Source organism: Neltuma alba, unplaced genomic scaffold, assembly GCF_004799145.2.
Source record: "Neltuma alba isolate B1F8T4 unplaced genomic scaffold, ASM479914v2 tig00011916_pilon, whole genome shotgun sequence".
NCBI classification, from domain to species: Eukaryota; Viridiplantae; Streptophyta; class Magnoliopsida; order Fabales; family Fabaceae; genus Neltuma; species Neltuma alba.
In genome coordinates this window covers 230,191-250,198 of record NW_021636509.1, presented here as the reverse complement: position 1 = coordinate 250,198, position 20,008 = coordinate 230,191, and the positions used below count along the sequence as shown (strand labels likewise).

Sequence of the window (20,008 nt, the reverse complement as noted above, 5' to 3'; positions counted from 1 at the left end):
TGTCATTAGATCATTAAACTATTAAAGACATGATCAAATGATGAAACCTACCCTCGGCTGAAACACTAGAGCAGTTACACAGGTTATGCTAGGGGTATCCTGGGTGGGATTAGGGGAATCCCCTGTTACTCAACTACAGCCTTCCCTCTATTCATTCTTGTGGGAAAGTGGGCTACTGCCTAAAGCCCCAAAACCAAATGCTCAACCTAATTTCCTAAGTTTTATTACAGAGAATATTTTGTAATAAATAGCAACGGTCAGATTAGAGGAAAATCTGATTATTATTAGTGTTCCATGTTTTTAGAAGGAATAAAATCAAATCTATATTAATTAGGAGGACATAGGATCAGATTAGCATTAATTGGGTTGATTCCTATTTCCCTTATATGTTATGTAATCAAATCCTCAATGAATATACAAAGAATTATTATTCAGAAACTTTCATGGTATCCGAGCTATGAGAAAGAAAAGCACTCTCAATGTCTTTCAAGGCTGCACTGCAGCAGCCACACGGTTTTACTGCCGATGCAAGTAATATTCCTCCTTCAAGGCAAGGTTCAACTTCACAAGGTGGCAGAACAGTTAGGAGTACGCTACCACTAGGTTTGCTGTCGGATACCTTCTCTCAAATGCATGTTACCCATCATCTAAATGGGAACAATTACTTTAAATGGTCTCGCCATGTTCTCATGTTTGTTCGTGGTCGCACCAAGGAGAAATATCTCACAGGATCGCCCCCATCACATGCTTCTACTGATCCACAGTTTCCTACGTGGTGTGGAGAAAATAATCTCGTAATGGCATGGCTCGTCAACTCCATCACAGTTGAGATTGGTGAAAACTCTCCCCTTGCTACAACAACCAAAGAAATTTGGGATTCTGCAGCTTATTCTAAAACAGAAAACCGCTCTATTTCAAGTCAAATGCTTGCTTCATGATCTGATTAAAGGTGAACAATTTGTAACTCAATATTACACAGCATTAATAAAACTTTGGCAGCAAACAGACCTTTATGAGGTCCATGAATGGTCCAGTCCCACAAATGCCATGCATTACAAAAAGTTGGTGGATGGGAATGGTGTTACAAGTTTCTACATGGAATAGATGATCCCTTTGAAGATGTGAGAGGACGAATCATGAGTCTTAAGCCTCTTCCCTCATTTATAGAAGCTTTCAATGCTGTCAAGTTTGAAGGAAGCAAGAAGGTATTGACCAATTCCTCCTCTCTTTCTTCCACAAATTCTAACGATTCATCTGCTCTTGCTATAAGTGGCCCCCAAGGGGACACTAAAAACAAGAAGTCTAGCAAATGGTGTGACCATTATCACAAGAGCTGACATACACATGAGAAGTATGTTAGAAGCTTCATGGGAAACCTCCAAATAGCAAGCAAAAAGGGCAAAATAGAATGCAAGGGCTTAATGGTAGGTTCCTCTTCTGCTAATAGTGGTCTCTTAAGCCATGATGAGCTACTATGTTCGCAAAAGTTGTTGGACAAGCACTCTACTACCTTTATAAGTGAGACCCCTACACTCTCTGTTACTCTAGCCCATGCAAGTACTACCCTAATTTATGCTCTTAGTAGTGTGACTCCATCTAAGAATTTATGGATTCTTGACTCCGGTGCCACTGATCATATCACTAAATTTAAAGAGGTCTTTTCTGATTTCGGTCCTTTTTCTGAACATAATAATGTAGAGGTTGCTAATGGGCAGTTTTCCAGGGTTCTAGGTTCTAGAAATGTTATTATCTCTGAAAATATTATGCTGCAAAATGTCCTATATGTCCCTAAAATCAAGTGCAGCCTGCTGTCAGTAAAATGAGTTATTGATCAGTTGCATTGCTTTGTTACTTTTGATAATATTAGTTGTGTTTTTCAAGACTTGGGTATTGAGGAAGGTGATTGGTGCTGCTAAAGTCTGGAATGGACTTTATTATATCTAAGGATTTTCACCAAAAGTTTCTATTTCTTGTTATGTTGCATCTACTATGACAATCAATGAAATAATGTTGTGGCACTCTAGGTTAGGCCACCCTACTCCTAGTTATATACAAGTTTTATTTCCTTCTATCGATAATAAATCTGTCGCTGATTTTTTGTGATACATGCCATTTTGCAAAACAAATTGGACACTCTTATCTCCCACAACCCTATACCCCCTCTCACCATTTTTCCCTTGTTCATAGTGATGTTTGGGGCCGTTTTTAACTTTAATAGATGATCATACAAGATTGACTTGGGTTTTTCTAATAAAAAATAAGTCAGAAGTGTTTTTTGTTTTTTAAAATTTTTATGCTTTTATCAAAAATCAATTCCAGACTTCAATCAAAATATTATGGCAAAGAATATTTAAATTCATCTTTTAAAAAATTTTTAACCACAAATGGCATTCATCACCAAACCTCTTGTATCTATTCTCCCTAACATAATGGAGTCTGTAAAAGAAAAAACAAATATCTTTAGAAGTTGTTAGAGCCCTTATGATAAGAGGCAATGTTCCTAATAAAAAAAAATAATTTTTTTTGGGGAGGGGCGCTATACTTACCACTGCTTATTTGATAAATCGAATACCTTCAAAAGCACTGTAACTTCTCTTCCAAAGAGGGTTTTTGGGTGTACTGCTTTTATTTATAATGAACACAGGGGGAAACTGGACCCTAGAGCTATTAAATGTATTTTTCTTGGTCATTCCTCAAATCATAAAGGTTACAAATGCTACTCTCCTGTTACCAACAAGGTTTACATTACAATGAATGAATGTCAAGTTTGTTGAATCTCAACCATATTATATCCCAAATCATCCATTCAGGGGGAGAACAAGGAAAGTGACTGGATAATTTGTGAGTACCAGAAAGGTTCTTAAACAGACCGGCAAATAGTTGGATATATACATTATGCCTTCCTCCTGTGCAGAACCAACACACAACTCCCAAAACAGATCTGACCATACACCAACCAACATCGAAACTACCCCAAACAGATCTGTATACCAAGATACAAATCCTTTTGAGCCTCTAAACTCTCTATGACCAGCTATGGTTGAAACTATGGAAAACCAACCTATTAACACCACAAAACAGCAACGTGACTGTACATCTATGCAGCAACGTGACTGTACATCTATGCAGCAACAGAACATTATTGGCCTATTGCCCTAAGAAAAGAGGGGGGGAAAAGCTGTACTCAACATCGCATCAGTAAGTATATCTCATACGGTAAGCTCTCGCCCCACCTAAAAACTTTTGCAGCAAATGTAGAAAGTGTGAAAAGTCCTAAAACTTTCAATGAGGCTGTTATAGACCTACATCGGAAACAAGCCATTGGAGAAGAATTGAGAGCTTTACAAAAGAATGGAACCAGGAAAATTACAAATCTTCCTAAAGGTAAATCAATGGTGAGTAATAAATGGGTATTCACAGTTAAATATAATCCTGATGGATGTTTATAAGGCATGTTTGGTTGCTAGAGGGTTTATTCAAACTTATGCGATAGATTATCAAGAGACTTTTGCCCTTGTAGCTCAACTTAATACTATAAATGTTTTCTTATCTCTTGTTGCAAATTTAGATTGGTGTTTACACCAACTTGATGTTAAAAATACTTTTCTTAATGGGGACTTAGAAGAAGTTTACATCAAGATTCTGTTATGTAATTACAATTATAAATAAGAAAATACTTAAATATGATATAAATAGGGTTTAAATAAATATTATTAGGATTTAGATAGCATTTAATTATATTAGTAGGATTTGGATAGATTAGGATATCCAGATAACATTTAGATAATATTAGGATATTTACTTAGATTTATATCTATTAGGGCTTTTGCTTATTAATAAGTATTTGCTATTCTTTGTAACTTAGTTTTTGCAATGTGATTAGAAATTATTCAGTTTCTCTTGATCCTCTACTCTTCTCTGTTTCTATTGCTCTTTTTCCTTTCTCTTTCCTCTTTCTCTCTCATATTTCTTTACTTTCATAACAGATTCCTTTGGGAAAAGAAACTCAAATAATTTTGGGAAAGTGTTTGGGCTACACAAATCTTTGTATGGGCTGAAACAGTCTCCAAGGGCTTGGTTTGAGAGGTCCTCTCGAGCCATCAAAGGGTTAGGCTATAAACAATGCCAAGCCGATGATACCCTATTTGTTAAACACCATGATGAAAAAATAACTATGCTTATTGCTCATGTTGATGATATACTTTTGATAGGAAAGGATGAAAAAGAAATCACAAAGCTAAAAGGAGACTTAGCAACAGAATTTGAGATCAAAGATCTTGGCCCATTAAGGTATTTTCTACGCATGGAGGTGGCGGGAACTCATAAAGGGATAAGTGCATCACAACATAAGTATATACTTGACCTGCTAAAAGAAATAGGGCTGTCAACCTGCTAACACTCCAATGGAGCTGAACCAAAAGCGAACAATCAAGCCATATGGTAAGGTAGTAAACAAGGAGCAATATCAAAGGCTAGTGCAGAAACTTATTTGCCTATCCCACACAAAGCTTGACATATGGTATCCAGTGAGCATGGTGAGCCAATTCTCAAATATTCCTCAAAAGGAACACATGATCAGTCTACAGAATACTGAGGTACCCGAAGAAGACCCCGGGACAAAGGTTGTTCTTTGCAAAGGGTACATCTAAAGAAATTGAACTATTCATTGATACTGACTGGGCAAGATCAAAAAGAGATAGATGATCTACTACTGGTTATTGCTCTTATGTGTGGGGAAATTTTAGTCACTTGGAGGAGTAAGAAACAACCAGTGGCATCAAGGAGCTCAGCCAAATCAGAATATAGGGCCTTGGCCCTACGTATTTGTGGGGGGGAAAGGCTTGTGAGACTCTTAAAGGAGCTTGAAATTGAGGTTAACGCTCCAATGAGAGTTTGGTGCAATAATGTGTCAGCAATCAAGATTGCTAATAATCCAGTGCATCATGATTGCACAAAACATGTGGAAATTGATTGCCACTTCATTAAAGAAAGGATAGACAGTAAGGTAATTGATCTAGCTTACATTCCCCCAAGAAATCAGATTGCAGACGTGATTACAAAGTCTTCAACTCAAGAAAAATTTGAAGGTTTCAGAAGCAAGCTAGGAATGATTAACATCTATTTGCCAGTTTTAAGGGAAGTGTGGGAAAGTGGGCCTGCTGCCTAAAGGCCCAAAACCAAATGCTTAACCTAATTTCCTAAATTTATTACAAAGAATATTTTGTAATAAATAGCAATGGTCAGATTAGAGGAAAATCTGGTCATTATTAGTGTTCCATGTTTTTAGGAGGAATAGAATCAAATTTGTACTGATTAGGAGGCATAGAATCAGACGTGCATTAATTGGGTTGATTCCTACTTCCCTTATGTAATCAGATCCTAGGTGAATATACAGAGAATTACAATTCAGAAACTTTCAATTCTATGGGGGGGGGGGGAATCCATAGTGCAGAGGGCTGACTCATCAATCAAGTACGGTCAGCATGCCCTTTTTATCTTAGTCCCTAATAGAAGAGAGCAGCACCATCAATCATTGGTATGCAGAGATATTCAACAACTTTGCCACATGATTCAGTTTCAATCTTTCCCCCCTTGTTGAAGTTTGAATTCTAGCACTTTTTATAAGGAGGATGCTACATCCTCTTGTATACTTTTTTCCTTCCTCTTAAGAAAAATGCCTTCATAAAAGCAAGTCTTTCTTTAATAAAATAATTCTACTTTATTTATTTAGAACAGAAAACTTGTTAGAAATAACATTAAATTCAACAAGTAAAATTTAAATCCACAAGAAAAATGTTATGGTCACAAAGTTACATGCTTTGACGGCATAAAAACCAGTTAACTGCAACAGACTACATATAACCCACCCAACATAAAGTCTAATGTTGATGCTGCAGCTATATAATTGGCATCAAAATTATACAGTTCAAAGAAGTCGACCAAGTCATTGAGCAAAGTAAAACAGATTTGTAGTGATTAGCATAAGGTTGCAAATACTTAAACTTACTTTCATCTATTGTTTTATTTCCAAAGCAAATAAAACAAATGTCTAGAGTTATACCCAACAAATAATAGCCATCCACACATAATATTTGTTAAGAGATTTAGTAAACATACAAAATCATCTTGTTTAAGAAGCAAAAAATGATTGCCATATGTCTTGATAATAAAAATAATCTTACTTTAATAGAGTTGTCTTCTGAAGAACTCATCAGCACTGGCTCCTTAGGAAAAAAATGTAACGAAGTTATTGATCCATCATGAGCCTCTTTTATGACAGATTGGAGCCTCTTCTTTTCCAAATTCCATATGTTTACAACACCAGATGAACCTCCCGAAGCAAGAAGAGGTTGCCCGTCTAAAAAAAACAGAATAGCAAGTAGACAAGTGTAACGTTAAAGGTCTAAATTACAGTGTTCTCTCAATTGGACCTAAATCTAGTTACAACCAACCAGAATGAAGATAGGAGATAAACAAATATAGCATTTTCACTGTAATTTAATCCTTTTTACAAATTAGTTCTACATCTATTTTACTTCAATTCAAATCACCATAAAATGTGAAAATGAAAATTTGTCTTGCCTGTAGTTCATTTACAAATCCTTTTCACAAGAAGAGGAATCAATCAAGATTTCCATGTTGATAAAAATAACTATCAAAACAAGGGGGGAAAATCCTGTCCACATTGTACAGTTCTTTTAAGATAGAACCATAGTGACATGCAATGCTTACCATTGACAAATTAAAATAACAAAAAGAAAATTTTCAAGCACTTACCAGTGCTAAAAGATAAGGCAGTCGCAGAACCCCGCGTAGAGTGGGTAAATGTAAATAACTCTTCATCATATCGAAGGTTGTGAACATGAATCCTTCCATCTGCACAACCAACAGCAACAACATCGAGGGCAGGAGAAGATATGCAAGACATGATAGGTGAATTCCATCCCTTAAACTCATATATTTTTTTCCTTGTGCTGATGTTCCAAAGTTGCATCGCACCTTGTTCACTCCCAATAAGAACCTGTTGAAATGCTTCCGTATTACACAAGATGATTGCATATCTAAATTGAACAAGTTCTAATCAAAAAAAATTCTCCATAAGGAAAAAGATATTCACCTTGTTAAGGTAAGTATCTGGATGCATTATACAACTAACGGTAAACTTATCATCTAACTTCATGGGCCCAAATGGAGCAAGGTTCTGATCAATCCCCTTAAAGGCCCATATGTACATATCACCATGGGCATCAACACTAATGATATGCTCCCCAAACAAAAGTAAGAAATTGACTTTAGCATTATGTTTCCTCCAAGTTGCTACCTGAAAGAGGCATGGCATTAACTTCAATCCGAAAAAACACTAAATCCATTTCCTTCGAGCATTTCTTTTGGCCAGTTGCTATCAATTTGATTGGTGATATTTTATTCCAAATTTTCAAACTCAAGCTTATGAAAATTCAAGAAATTTTTGCATAATAAAATTGAGCAACCTAGCATGAAGAAGAAGAAAATTAAAAATAAAAAAATATAACATATATTTTAAAACGGTAAACCAGTCAGTGGTAACTTTGAACAAACAACATTAAGGACCTAGCATATTTTTCTTCTATTTATTTCTGTGTTAGGGAAGGGCAGTGTTTGCAGCATATCATGGAGAAAACCTGGTGCGCTCGCTTGAAAACTGCAATGTCATTTCCATATGCAGCAAAAGTGTATTCTCTGTAGGAAGCAAGAGCTCTAATCTTCTTTGGCAGCTGAGGACCTTTCATAAAAATAGAACATTCCAATAAAAAAGGATTGATCCATAAAATATGTGTGAATGAAAAATTAATAAGGAAACATAAGCCTCACCAACTTGAACCAAATTGAGCTTTGCACACTGCATAGAGAAAGTGCCACATTGACAGTCAAGTTGATTGAAAGTTATAGCACAAATGATGATATGATCAATACAACCAGACCAAATTAACATCAACCTATTCAAAAAATTATAAGCACTCTAGACATTACAAAATAAAGATCAGCATCAACATATTTAAAAGGCTTTGAGCAATAATGAAATTACGTTGTAAATTTGAAAGGCCTTCCCAACGCTGACTGTGACAAAAGTTTCAGTACCAAGTCTTTGAACGGACACAGGGACAATGCTTGTTATGTATCCAATTGCTCTGTAGGGTTCAAATATACCCATCTTTTGCTTCAAAAATAGTAGAAAAGGAGAAGCCCTGAACAATAACAAGGAGAAAAAAAAATTGTTACTAGGAAGGCCACGGGTAGGGGTGGAAACAGGCCAAATCAGGCCTGGCTTTCCTCTTTGAAGGCCTAGGCCTACTAGCTTGTTTATGGTTTTTTGAAAAATACAGGCTTTTAAACAGTCTTCAGGCCAAGCCAGCCTTTTGTACAAGTCAAGCTTAGTCTGAAAAATAAGCCTTTAACAGGCCACAGGCCAGGCTCAAGCTGATTTGTTACAAGACAGGCCAAGACTATTAAGAGGAAAGCTTGGCATGGCCTGTTTCCACCCTTACTAAATAGTAAACACAAAGAAAAAGCAATTGTTCAAGATTAGTTGATTGTAAAAGTCAAACATGCAGCAACTCAAGCAATTAGACTGGAACCTGAATAGTACTAATAATACAACAGTATCCTTGATTTGAACCTTCAAACGTACCATACAGCTTCACAGTACATTCTCAAAAATGATTGAGCATAAATATCAAATTAGACAAGGAACAAAGTAGACCAAATAGAAAGCCACTAGATTCCAACGCAAAAACAATCGATTTAGATGGTCCCCCAGGAACAGGGAAGTCATTTTTACCAAAGGCTGTATAGCCACATAGGCAGAATCACCATTCATTATATATACTGTATTGCATTCCTCATGGCGCAGATGTCGGGGGTTGGCTCATTATGGAATGAATACTGTTATATCGAACTCAATCAAGGATGTCTTAACCAAAAAGCTATTTCAATTTTCAAATTAATCTTCTTTAAAGTGCATATCGATATTCCCAACTTATGTATTGCATTTATAAACTTTAGCTTTTTGGTTTTGTTTAGTCAGACTTCAATTTCTAATGTACCTTTATATAATAACTTCGACGCTTCTTGGTTTATCCTGTATATATTGCAAGTTAGAAAATTTTAAGTTCGACTAATAGTGAGAGAAACTAGAAACAAAGAAGAAACGGGAAATCTGAATCAACGAAGAAAAGGATATAAAACCAGGAATATGAAACCAGATGGTTGAGGCATGTGAGAGCAAGAACAAGGATAAAGAACATAAGAATCAATATGATCTAGGAGAGATATTCACCTGACGACAATGAAGATGGGTAGAGGAAGAGAGGCGGCGGCGCCGGTGTCTGCAGGGGCGGGTGGCGTCGACGACGACTGGGGGAGAGGCAACAGGCACCGATGCGGAAGAAGAGCGGCTGAACACCGAAGAGAAAGAAACGAGAAGGGCTTACAAGTTGAAAGGGCAACACCGGAATATCATAAAGAAGCTATGGGAGAATTTCTGTCGAATAAAATATTGCATAAAAATAGTGTCCAAAAAAAAAAATTACTTTCATCCATCTCTAGCTTCTTTTTTTTTTTTTTTGTGCCCAGAAGCATTTCTAGCTGTGTTACTTTGAGCCTATTTGGTTTAATTCCATTGCGTATATAGAATGCTAATCCTTATTGTATTAGTATAAATGACAAGTTTGGTTTTGTGTAATGCTAATAAAGGAGATTGTATTGGTAACAAGGATGGTACATTTTTTGGGTAATATCTATATCCAAAGAGGACCTATAAATGATCATCACATAGCTGTAATTATCCTCAATAACTCATGTAAAAAGACGTCATTTGCCCTTAATATTTATCCTTTGCATCCCTTTCTCTCCAAACCCCCTCCTTCATCTATTTCCCTCTCCAACCGTCGTCTTCTTCCCTCCATTGACCGTATTAATAGGATTCCCCCTTATTTTTGTCTTACTTTTTCACCTATTCGAAGCAATCGTTAATGAGATTGCATTAATAGTTTTTGAATGAAAGTCGGAACCTGCATCAAAAATTCTAAATTGTTTATCACCGGTTTTGTACTAGAATCGTAATTCATATTAGAGATTGACACATTAAAATCGAGGATGAACCCTTAAAATAATCCTCCTCATATCGCAAAGCTACACAGAATATGCCACATCGACCTAATTACTCTATGAATTCTCTTTATGCTCTAAGATTGAGTTCATGGCAGCTAATCTCACAATGCTTGAAGCCGTATCAGAGGAGAAACCATTTAGTGGAAACAAGATCCATGTGGCTTATTTTGGCATTAGAAAAGGAAATCATTACACGAGTCTTCCCAATATATTGACCACACATCAAAATGGGAAGCCAGCAACTACTGGGAAGTTCCTTAGCGTTGCTGAAAATGATGTGGAAGAGGGGTTGAAGATGGCTGGTGGGTGATATATTAAGCTTTTCTTTACCTTTTTACTAAGGGCAATATGGGTCTTTCATTATTATTTTATCTGGTTAAATTTCAAAAATAATTTTTTGCCTTATCTTCTTAATAAGCTACCAAACACATTAATGGAAGTAAAGATTGCATTGCATTAATATATCTAAGGATCAAGGAATTGAACCAAACGAGCTATTCATGTAAAGAAAAAGTACATTTAAGTTTCCATTAAAAAAAAACCATTAAAGTAAATCAGCTATAAAAGCCTGTAGGCTTGTACAGTATCCATGAAGATAAGCAAAGCACTAGTGGACGGATAGTAGTTCTGTTTTGACAACTTTAATTAGCATATGAGACAAGGTGCTTAAATATCCTAAAATTATTTATGAAGGAGCACTCAACATCTGAAAATACTTTTTCTCGCTCTTATATAGCTTAAAAGTTTTATTTAGTAGCATTTTTAACCTGAATTATTATCTTCTGTTAAGTTTAACTGTTAAAGATATTGGTCAAACCACATAATTTAACTGTCAAACTTAAAGACAGATAACAATTAGGATAATTTTGCTATAAAAATTAACTTTTAGAGCATATAAGAGCCAAAAAAGCTTCCAGAAAATATAACAGCCAAAAAACTTCTTTTATTATTGGGTGCTCCTTCATTGATATTTTTAGGATATTTAAACACCTTATCCTATTAGCATATCAATAATTAAATTAGTCCAATCCCACCATATCAACAATTTTCCCTCCCCCCCCACCAAAAAATAATAATTTTATTGAACCAAACAACCTTATCTCTCCTTTTTCACTCCTTCCCTTTTTCTACTCCTAAAAAAACCCCAACCAATCATTGCATAAGTGGAAGAAGATTAATTTTAATAAAAGAGACTTTTTATCTGAACTGATTTTTGCAAATTGAAATTAAAATAAAAGTCAGTTAATATAATATGATTTATGTTTTAATATTTCTTTTATAAAAAAAATCAGTTTAACGTATGAAAAATGATTAAGAAAGATATAAATTTTATAATGTATGCGCCTATATTATTATATTATATGTATATAATTTGATAACTTTAAGAGAAAAATTAAAATTAAAATTATTTAAAAAAGTTATTAATGTATTACTAGGAAAAATTTGCAAATATTAAAAAATACTTGATTGGATATTTAATGGATAAAAATGTATACAAATTCTAGAATCATGAGAAAGTTAATTTTTTAACTAATTAATAATATTGCATTATTACATATGTTAATTTTTTTTTTTGGCCGAAGAGGTTAAAAGATTATTTTCATGCATTTCTAGCTCTTTTGACTCTATGTATAGAAAAAAACTTTTTTTTATGAATAGATATACAAAAGGAAATAGACCTATTTACTAGAAAAAGTAACCGTCCTAAACATTGAGAAAATGTAATCCTCTAACTAGAAACTCATCAAACTTAAAGGAATGTTAACACCATTATCATGTTAATTAAAGGAAATGGGTTGCAAAAATTGTTCCAAATTTTCTTGCTCTATCTCATAACCATAGTATAAAAGAATAAGGCAACCAATCAACATCGTAACATATCATGGTTATAAAAGAGTCCCACTCCATGTTAGGAAAGGATTATATCCCCTAACATGGTTATAAAAAGCTTCTTATGTACCTGATTAACATAGTTGTGACAAATAATATAACAAGACTAAATTTAACTTATTTCAAAGCAATCCTCAGTAATATTCAATTGCGGATCCTCGGCTCGCAAAGGCTCTCGACAAGAAATTTATAATTTAGAACATATAAATAGTTTCAATATTGAGAATATACAAAATGTATAAAGATGTCCTAGGTGACAAATAACTCATAATTAAACATAATAAGGTTCGAAGCATGATCACCAATGAAAGTTACCTCACGCCTCCAGTTTCTTCCCCATTGTGACTCTTTGACTGCTCTTACTTAAAAATGGTAAATATAACAAAATGAGAGTACTGTCTCAATAATAAAAACTCCTATCCACCTAAGAGGCGCCAAATGAGACTAATAGTTAAAATAATCATTAAACACATTACTATCACGTAATAGGTAACATATATCACAAACATATAAGCTAAAAGAAACATTAACATATATGCATGCTTTAACCATAATTTATTATCTATTATTAATCATTCAATTCTTGCCTTATATCCTCCGTATAACTACCGACTTGAACTCATTGGCTAAGTCCTAATTGTGTGACTAGTGACTCTCACAAGCTTCTCACACATGTGATGCAGACCGACGAAAGTCAGTAAAATACATACGGGCCATGGGTTCATCCGAAGAAGGGATGTGCAGCCCCAATGAGTTTATTTCTAGTACCTTGTTGTGTACACTACCTTCAGGGTATGCTGCCCCGAGATACTTCTGGAATATTGCAAATGGAGGTGTGCTACCTTCTCTAAAAGGGCTAACTAGAGTATACGCTATAAAAGTAAACCACGTGGTGTTATGTTATATTACCATTATATCACCTCCCCACATTAATATATAAATTACAATTACATTATAACATTTCTTAATAATTACCTGCTTCCCAAGCACATAAGCACATACAGGGTTTATAATAAAAGGACCAGAGGAGTACGTCATATTATAGTTCTATCATGTATTTCTACCCCAAAAAGATTGACGTGTAAAGATGTATTTTCAATAGGGGTGTTCATCAAGCCCGCTAGCCCAGTATGCCTGCCCGAGCCCGTGAAAAAATAGCCCTGCCCAGCCCGAAAAAAAACAGCCCAAAGAAAAATGGGCATATTATGGGCTGGGCTGGGCTGCGGGCACGGTGTGCTACCCTGCCAGTTTGACCCTGCCCGTGATATATATATTTATAATTCTTTTTTTTCCAGAAATACTTATAATGATATATAATATATATAATAATATATATTATTCTCTCCTCTTTTATTTGTCCTAGATACATTTAGTGGTATGTGTAATTCTTCCTTCTTAGTATCTTTTTAATGTTTTTCTAATCTGGTTTAGTATCTTTTAGTTTGTTTTCATTGTTGGTTGTCTTGCAAAGATGCAAAAACAAGCTCACTTTAGTGTTGTATTAAAAGATATATCAATTTAAGACAAATCAAAGTTATTGATTTGTTGAATTTATTGTTTATTCAAGTATTATTTCTTTATAGTTGTTATAAGATACCCTTACTTCAACTAAAAAATTTTTCACCAAGGTATCACTATTTGGACTTGGAAGCCTGCCCTGCCCAACCCGTTATTACCCAGCCCGAAATGGTTAGGGCTTCTATGGGCAGGGTAAGGTTTTGCAGCCCGCTCATCTTTCGGGCACTCCTAATTTTCAATATGTTTAGTAAAATCAGAAAAAAAAAATTATATTGAAAATGAAACTGGACTTGTTCATTTTTTTTTTCCAAATCTAATCCTTTCATGTTTTGAGGAATTGGATTTTTTGGTGAATTTTATAAGCATATGTATCCTCCTATTGAAGACAATATTTTTTTTTTGTTGCCCAGAATATCTTCCCACCTGAACGATAAGATACTAATATCTCGGGATAGTGTCAAACACCATAGTGAGGACCCCTCCCAACAGTGTTTTTCCATGCGCACCGCTCCAAGAATCGAACCCAAGACATGATGTTTAAGGTGCCCAAATCTCTTCCACTTGGACTAACACTTGTTGGTTATTAAAGACAATCATGTTCGGGATATTATCGGGTACTAAGTATTGATGATAATAGAAAGTGGGCTAACTCACATGGCCCACCAGAGTTGATAAAATCTCCATCAACTCAACTTGTCCCATTTTTTGCCAGGCCCAAAGTGGGCTGGTCTCGGCTCCCACCTATATGACCAAGCCTAAAGAAATCCGACTTCTAAAATTGTGTCATCATCAAAGAGAGCCTCAACAAACATCACTTAGATTTAGTGAAAGAAACTAGCTAGTCTCTCATAACATGATGAATCAAAGTTCAAATTTTCACTGAGAGATGTACCTACATTAAATCCAACAATACATTGAATAGGATTACTTTTAATAAGAGTATATCTATGCTTAGGGAAAAAAAATCAACGAAGCCTCAACTAAATTATTTATAGTATGATGTGGAAATATTAATACCTTTATCTGGACAGAGCTAGTCTATTTTAAATTTTTGGATCACAACGTACTTTTCGAATTGATAATAAACTTACCAGCGCAATGCTTGCTGACATGATACCACGTCAGGGTTTAAAAAAAAATCCCCACAAAAACATTTTTAAGGAAAAATGTTCCTTTTCACCATAACATGATACTGATACTATCTTCTAACTGACATCGGGATCCCTAAATAAGTAAATACAACTTTTATTCTTTAACTTCAAAGCCTCATATCTTGAATTGTGGATTTTGAATTAATTGAGTTTATTAGACATTATTTAATTATTGGTTATTTTTGGGAAAAAAAGTATAAATATTAAAAATTTTGGGCCAACTCATTAATATTTTTAGTTTTCTAATTTTCATGTGGCTTGATATTTTAAATTATGTTTCACGGAAGATTTTTTTTTTTTGGCATAAAATGTTTCACGGAAGATTGAATCTTTGAATGTCATATTGTGTCACACTAATTTCCCGAGTGATTAAATTTCAGATGACAGTGTTCATTTCATAGAGAATTTTGAATTATTTTGAATTTAATTTTTTTCTCCCTCTTCCCAGCACTATATTATATTTTATTTGTTTTTGAATATTTAGTCAGAAAAATACTATTAATGGTAACTATGAACACGAGAATGCCATTGAGGTCCCGAAAAACAAAAAGAATACGTGGATATCATCTTTTAATAAAATATGAAGAGATATTTCAAATAAAACCTCGCAATGACATAATATTTATTAAATATAGACTTCATAATGTATGTTTTAAAATTAAAATAATCCATTACGATTCGTTGATTATCTATTTATCCATGATGTGACAACGTATGAAATAAACCATTTTTTTGGTGAATGAATAAATTATTTTTTATTATTTATTAACATTGATAAATTTTGTATATCTTTTTTCGAATCTTTCAAAAAATTAAAATATTTCCATGCCCGAAGAATTTTTGTTTGTGTAAAGGGCAAATATAATCGTTGACTCGTCAAGTTTACTTTCATTTTGATTTTGGTTCCTTAAGTTTTAAATTATAGGTTTTGATATCTTAATAAATAAAATGATCTAGGTATTTATTAAATTATAGGGACTAATGTTTTAGACGAAAAGAAATTTAAGAAACCAAAAGCTATGGTTTGAAATTTGAGAGACCAAAACTAAAATAAGAGTAAACTTGAGGGACCAAAAATTATATCAACCATTGCGTAAATAATGTAAGTATGCATAATATATAGGGTTAAGATCAAATTTGCCTCATAAGTTGTCACTCAATAGGGCTGGGTGTCTGGAATTTTTTTGGGAGCGAATTTGCTCTATACTGTTAAAATCGTAGTAATATTGTCTTATACCATTAAAAATATTAATAGACAGTGTCACTATTTTAATAGTCAATGTTAGTTTTTTAACCGTCGGAGATAATATTGTTGTGATTTTAAACTTTCAGAAAAAATTTTCTACCAAAATAAACTTCTGGATACCCAAAACTTCTAAGTAAAAATTTTCTAAACAATTTTGCACACTAACCCTTATATATATAATGAAAGCCAACAGCAAATTTGGCAGTCCCTTTTGAAATCCCCAGCACATCAATAAATTTGCAAATATTCTTTCCCGTCTTGTAAAATTTAGCCTATCACTACTTCTAGTTCATAATATAAGAATTAGTTGAGGATTATATTTAGTCCTAAATATAAAATTTTAATCTAATTTGTCTCTTAAATTTATAATTTCCACCCAAAATATCCTATGATTATTTCGATATACATGATTAAATAATTTATTTAATTAATTTCTTGATATATCTAAATTAATTATTTAACTTTTATATTAAAGATTGGAGGTAATACAATTTTCCTTTTCCGCCTATCCAAATACTATTATCTAAGTAGTAGTAATAACATACATACATATATATGTATGCGCGAGCTGAAGAAAGATAAACGACAATTTAATAATGTTGGTGGATATAATCCTCGTCATATTCTTTATTTCTATCCTTACCTCTTAAGCTTTTTAGTAAATAGAAAAGATTTCACTTTAAAAAAATAAAATAATAAAAAAGATTTCATGTCTTGTAAAATTTTTGTAAAGGCACTTGAAAATGTTATCACTATCACAATTTTAGAATCCAGATTTTTTTCAAATTTATTGTTAATTGATTCATGTAAAATTTAAAACAAAAAGTAAATAAAACATTCCGACACGAAAGGCTTACCCTTGAGTCTTTGACCATATTAAAATTATAATAATTAGAAAATAAATATCTTTCTTTTGACTTGTATCCCCCCCGGGGGGGCCTTTTTTGGTTGGGGAAATTTTGACCCACATCCACAAAATAATTATAATAAAATGCAATCCAAATTGACCGGTTGTTGGCTTGTTGCCGCATCATGTGCGCGTGTGTCGTATGATGATGATGTTTTCTGAAACTCCGAGGACCCAATTTCCGTAATAATAAGGTATTTTGAAGTGATGGATGTAATATATTTAAATTTTATTTATTAGATAGGTCCTAAATGATATTAATTTTAACTTTTAATGATTGAGATTTTAATATGAAATTTTAAAAGAAATCATAATAAATAGGATAATTGGAGAAAAAATTAATTAATGAGATATATAAAAAGATTACGGTCCTATGACCTAGACCAAATAACTTTTTCAACCAGTTTCTACATTTAGTGCTATAAAGAGTGTAAATAGTTATACACGCCAAAGTTTTTAGTAATTGAATTGCACAACAGTAAAAAATTATAAATTAGAATAGCTTCCACTTTATCAAAAAAAAAAAAAATCAGAATCGCTTCCAATTAACTGGTAAACTACATCAAAAAATTAACGTCAGAAAATATGCATGCAAAAATGTATATATTTTTTTTCTTGTCTTGATCATGCACGGGTGTCTATCCTTAATAGAATTGGAAGTTTTATTACTATTAATTAAGTTATCAAGAATGTGATCACTTTTGATGAATTCCATATTGCATATAATATACACACACAGATATATAGGTTGATAGTTCCGCCAATTATCTGCTTCATGCCCAATGGAAGAATTTTAAACTATACAATTTTATTGAACTCATGCGACTTTGCTTATAAAAGAATCATAAATTGTACAAATTTTCAAAGCGAACGTTTATCGGTTTGCTTTTTATTCTAATTAAATTTCACCGATAAATGCGTTGCTTGCTTATTACATTCAAGATCACAAAAGCTTTCAATTGTCAACGGTCAAATTTATACTATATTTTTAAAAAAATTTATAAAAAGTTGTCCTGTTGACATCATGTGAATATCATTGTATAACTTGTATTAGGACTCAATGCAATAACTCAGGGTTTAATTACACCATATAAATACCAACATAACTAGACCTAGAAAATCAGGTAGTGAGAACTTTTAGATTCTAAGTTTGCTCTATCATCCTCCGTAGTTACTACTAGAGAGTCTATCTACAACAAGAAGCAGCTGTAGCAATTATGAGTGCCAACATTGAGAATCATTAATATGATTCTAATTCCTCTTTAAATCCTTTGTTGTTGGCATCTGATCCCATTTACCTTGCAGTGTTGCTGCTATTGATCTGAACTTGTTTGAGATCATTGGTAAAGGAAGCCTTGAAGGCATGTCTCCCTCTGGAATCGCTTCCAAGCTTGAAAATCCATATGCCGGCATGACTCGTCGGCTTGACCGAATGTTATTTTTGCTTTCTAATTACTCTCTCTTGACTTGTTCTTCCAACAAACTTGATCAACACGGTAGGATGGAGAGGTTTTATGCTCTATCTCGTAGTGGCAAGTACTTAATCCCCGGTGAAGATGAAACCTCCAGCATCGTATTCTTCAAATTATGTAATCATCCCGCCTACGCAAAAATTTGGTAAGCATTTCATGTTTTGATTCATAATCACCAATTTGTGTTTATCCATTTCATGTTTTGTATATATGATGCCAGGAAAAACTTCAAGCAAGTGATTCTTGATGAGGAAGAGGACCTCTTCAGGAAAGTTCATGGGATGCCTATGTATATGGAAATGGATCCAACTTTCAAAACTACTTTTCATGGGGCAATGGTTGATTTGTCAACCATGATGATGAAGTATGTACTTGAGACATACAAAGGATTTGAGGGAATATCAACACTTGTTGATGTCGGTGGTGGCATTGGCCAAAGCCTCAAAATGGTCATTTCCAAGTATCCTTCAAATCAGGGCATTAACTTTGACTTGCCACAAGTGATACAACATGCATTATCCTGTCCAGGTACACACGCCTACATACGCACATGTTTGACATATAAACACTTTCTACACATTACAACCTGTGTAGAAAGTGAGGAGGATTCTTCTTTAATTTTTGCTTTTTGGTTAGCCTTTTCTAAATTAGTTAACAACAATGGGTGGGAAAAATCATTTCCTACGCCTGTGTATATTACTATCTCTACACTGGTTATATAATCGGTGTAAATATTCTTTTCCGAACCACTGTAAAAAGGTCTTTTGACATATGACACAGTTAACCGCAATGTCATTTTTCCTCTTATTTTGAACTTTCACAGGTAGTTTTACACTTGAGAGTAAATTTACACCTTAACCCATTAATCAATTGAATCATATAATTTTCAAAACTCGCACATGCAAAATTTTTCTTTGAGCTTATCATAAGATCTTCCTTGGATATAGTTAAAGGAATGAAGCATGTTGGAGGAGATATGTTCAACAGCGTTCCCCAAGGGGATGCCATAATGATGAAGATCAGTTTAACACTATAATTAATTTTAAATAGTAGTTATTATTATTCTTAAGGGTCCGTTTGGTATGAAGGAAACAGAAGAGAGAGAAGGAGAGAAAAAATTTTAATGAGCTCAATTTAGAAAATTAAAGAAGTGGGGTTAAAAGCTTTTAATTAATTCTTATTACTCTTTTGCATTACATCCTCTCTTTATTAAACTTTTAAAGCCCCACTTCTTCAATTTTCTAAGTTGAGATCATTAAAATTTTTCTTCCCTTCCCCTCTCTCCATTTCTTTCATACCAAACAAGTCCTTAAAGTTTGCTAATGATAAGCTATATACATACGTATGTTTATATATGTTTAATGTCTTGCGGTCCATAACTCATAACTGGGGAGATGAAACCTGCGTACAAATCTTAAGAAACTGCCATAGATCTCTCAAAACGAAGGCAAGCTTATTATTATATATTGACCTTATAATGCCGGAAATACCAGATGGAAGCGACGGGCATAAGCATGTATCAATTGCTGACAACCTCATGCTTGTGCAACCTGGTGGGAAGGAAAGAACAGAGAAAGAATTTGAAGCCCTTTGCAAAGATAGTGGCTTTTCTAGCTACCGTATTGCGGCTTGTGTTGCCTCCACTGCTTTGGGAGTCATTGAGTTTTATAAATAA

The 20,008-nt window shown here is 33.8% G+C and overlaps 2 protein-coding genes across 6 annotated transcripts in view; one reads left to right on the top strand and one right to left on the bottom strand.

The window, feature by feature from the left end:
* LOC114719414 (WD repeat-containing protein 36) overlaps positions 1-9,474 on the bottom strand; it is a 27,333-nt gene extending 17,859 nt beyond the window's left edge. Inside the window, exons 1-8 of one of the 5 annotated variants that reach the window (XM_028904906.1) lie at positions 9,317-9,474; positions 9,084-9,118; positions 8,066-8,225; positions 7,852-7,879; positions 7,662-7,762; positions 7,118-7,321; positions 6,778-7,021; positions 6,183-6,358 (exon numbers count right to left, since the gene is read on the bottom strand). In XM_028904906.1, the coding sequence (XP_028760739.1) occupies positions 6,183-6,358; positions 6,778-7,021; positions 7,118-7,321; positions 7,662-7,762; positions 7,852-7,879; positions 8,066-8,191 (879 nt within the window). In that variant the 5' untranslated portion in view covers positions 8,192-8,225; positions 9,084-9,118; positions 9,317-9,474. Of the gene's footprint in view, positions 1-6,182; positions 6,359-6,777; positions 7,022-7,117; positions 7,322-7,661; positions 7,763-7,851; positions 7,880-8,065; positions 8,226-8,615; positions 8,636-9,083; positions 9,119-9,316 lie in introns of those variants that run through there. The other 4 variants (XM_028904905.1, XM_028904904.1, XM_028904903.1 and 1 more) reach the window with 4 other exon arrangements.
* On the top strand, positions 9,326-20,008 carry LOC114719461 (isoliquiritigenin 2'-O-methyltransferase-like). Its single transcript, XM_028904973.1, has 5 exons — positions 9,326-9,481; positions 10,229-10,455; positions 18,167-18,397; positions 18,554-18,861; positions 19,827-20,008. The coding sequence occupies exons 1-5, from the start codon at positions 9,326-9,328 to the stop codon at positions 20,006-20,008; spliced, it is 1,104 nt and encodes a 367-aa protein (XP_028760806.1).

Excerpts from the sequence above, each read along its gene's own strand:
- LOC114719461 (XM_028904973.1), top strand. The coding sequence starts at position 9,326 with ATGAAGATGGGTAGAGGAAGAGAGGCGGCGGCGCCGGTGTCTGCAGGG. Across the intron at positions 10,456-18,166 it reads GGGTTGAAGATGGCTGGTGG|TGTTGCTGCTATTGATCTGA; the intron begins GTGATATATTAA and ends TTTACCTTGCAG. Across the intron at positions 18,862-19,826 it reads ACATGCATTATCCTGTCCAG|ATGGAAGCGACGGGCATAAG; the intron begins GTACACACGCCT and ends CGGAAATACCAG.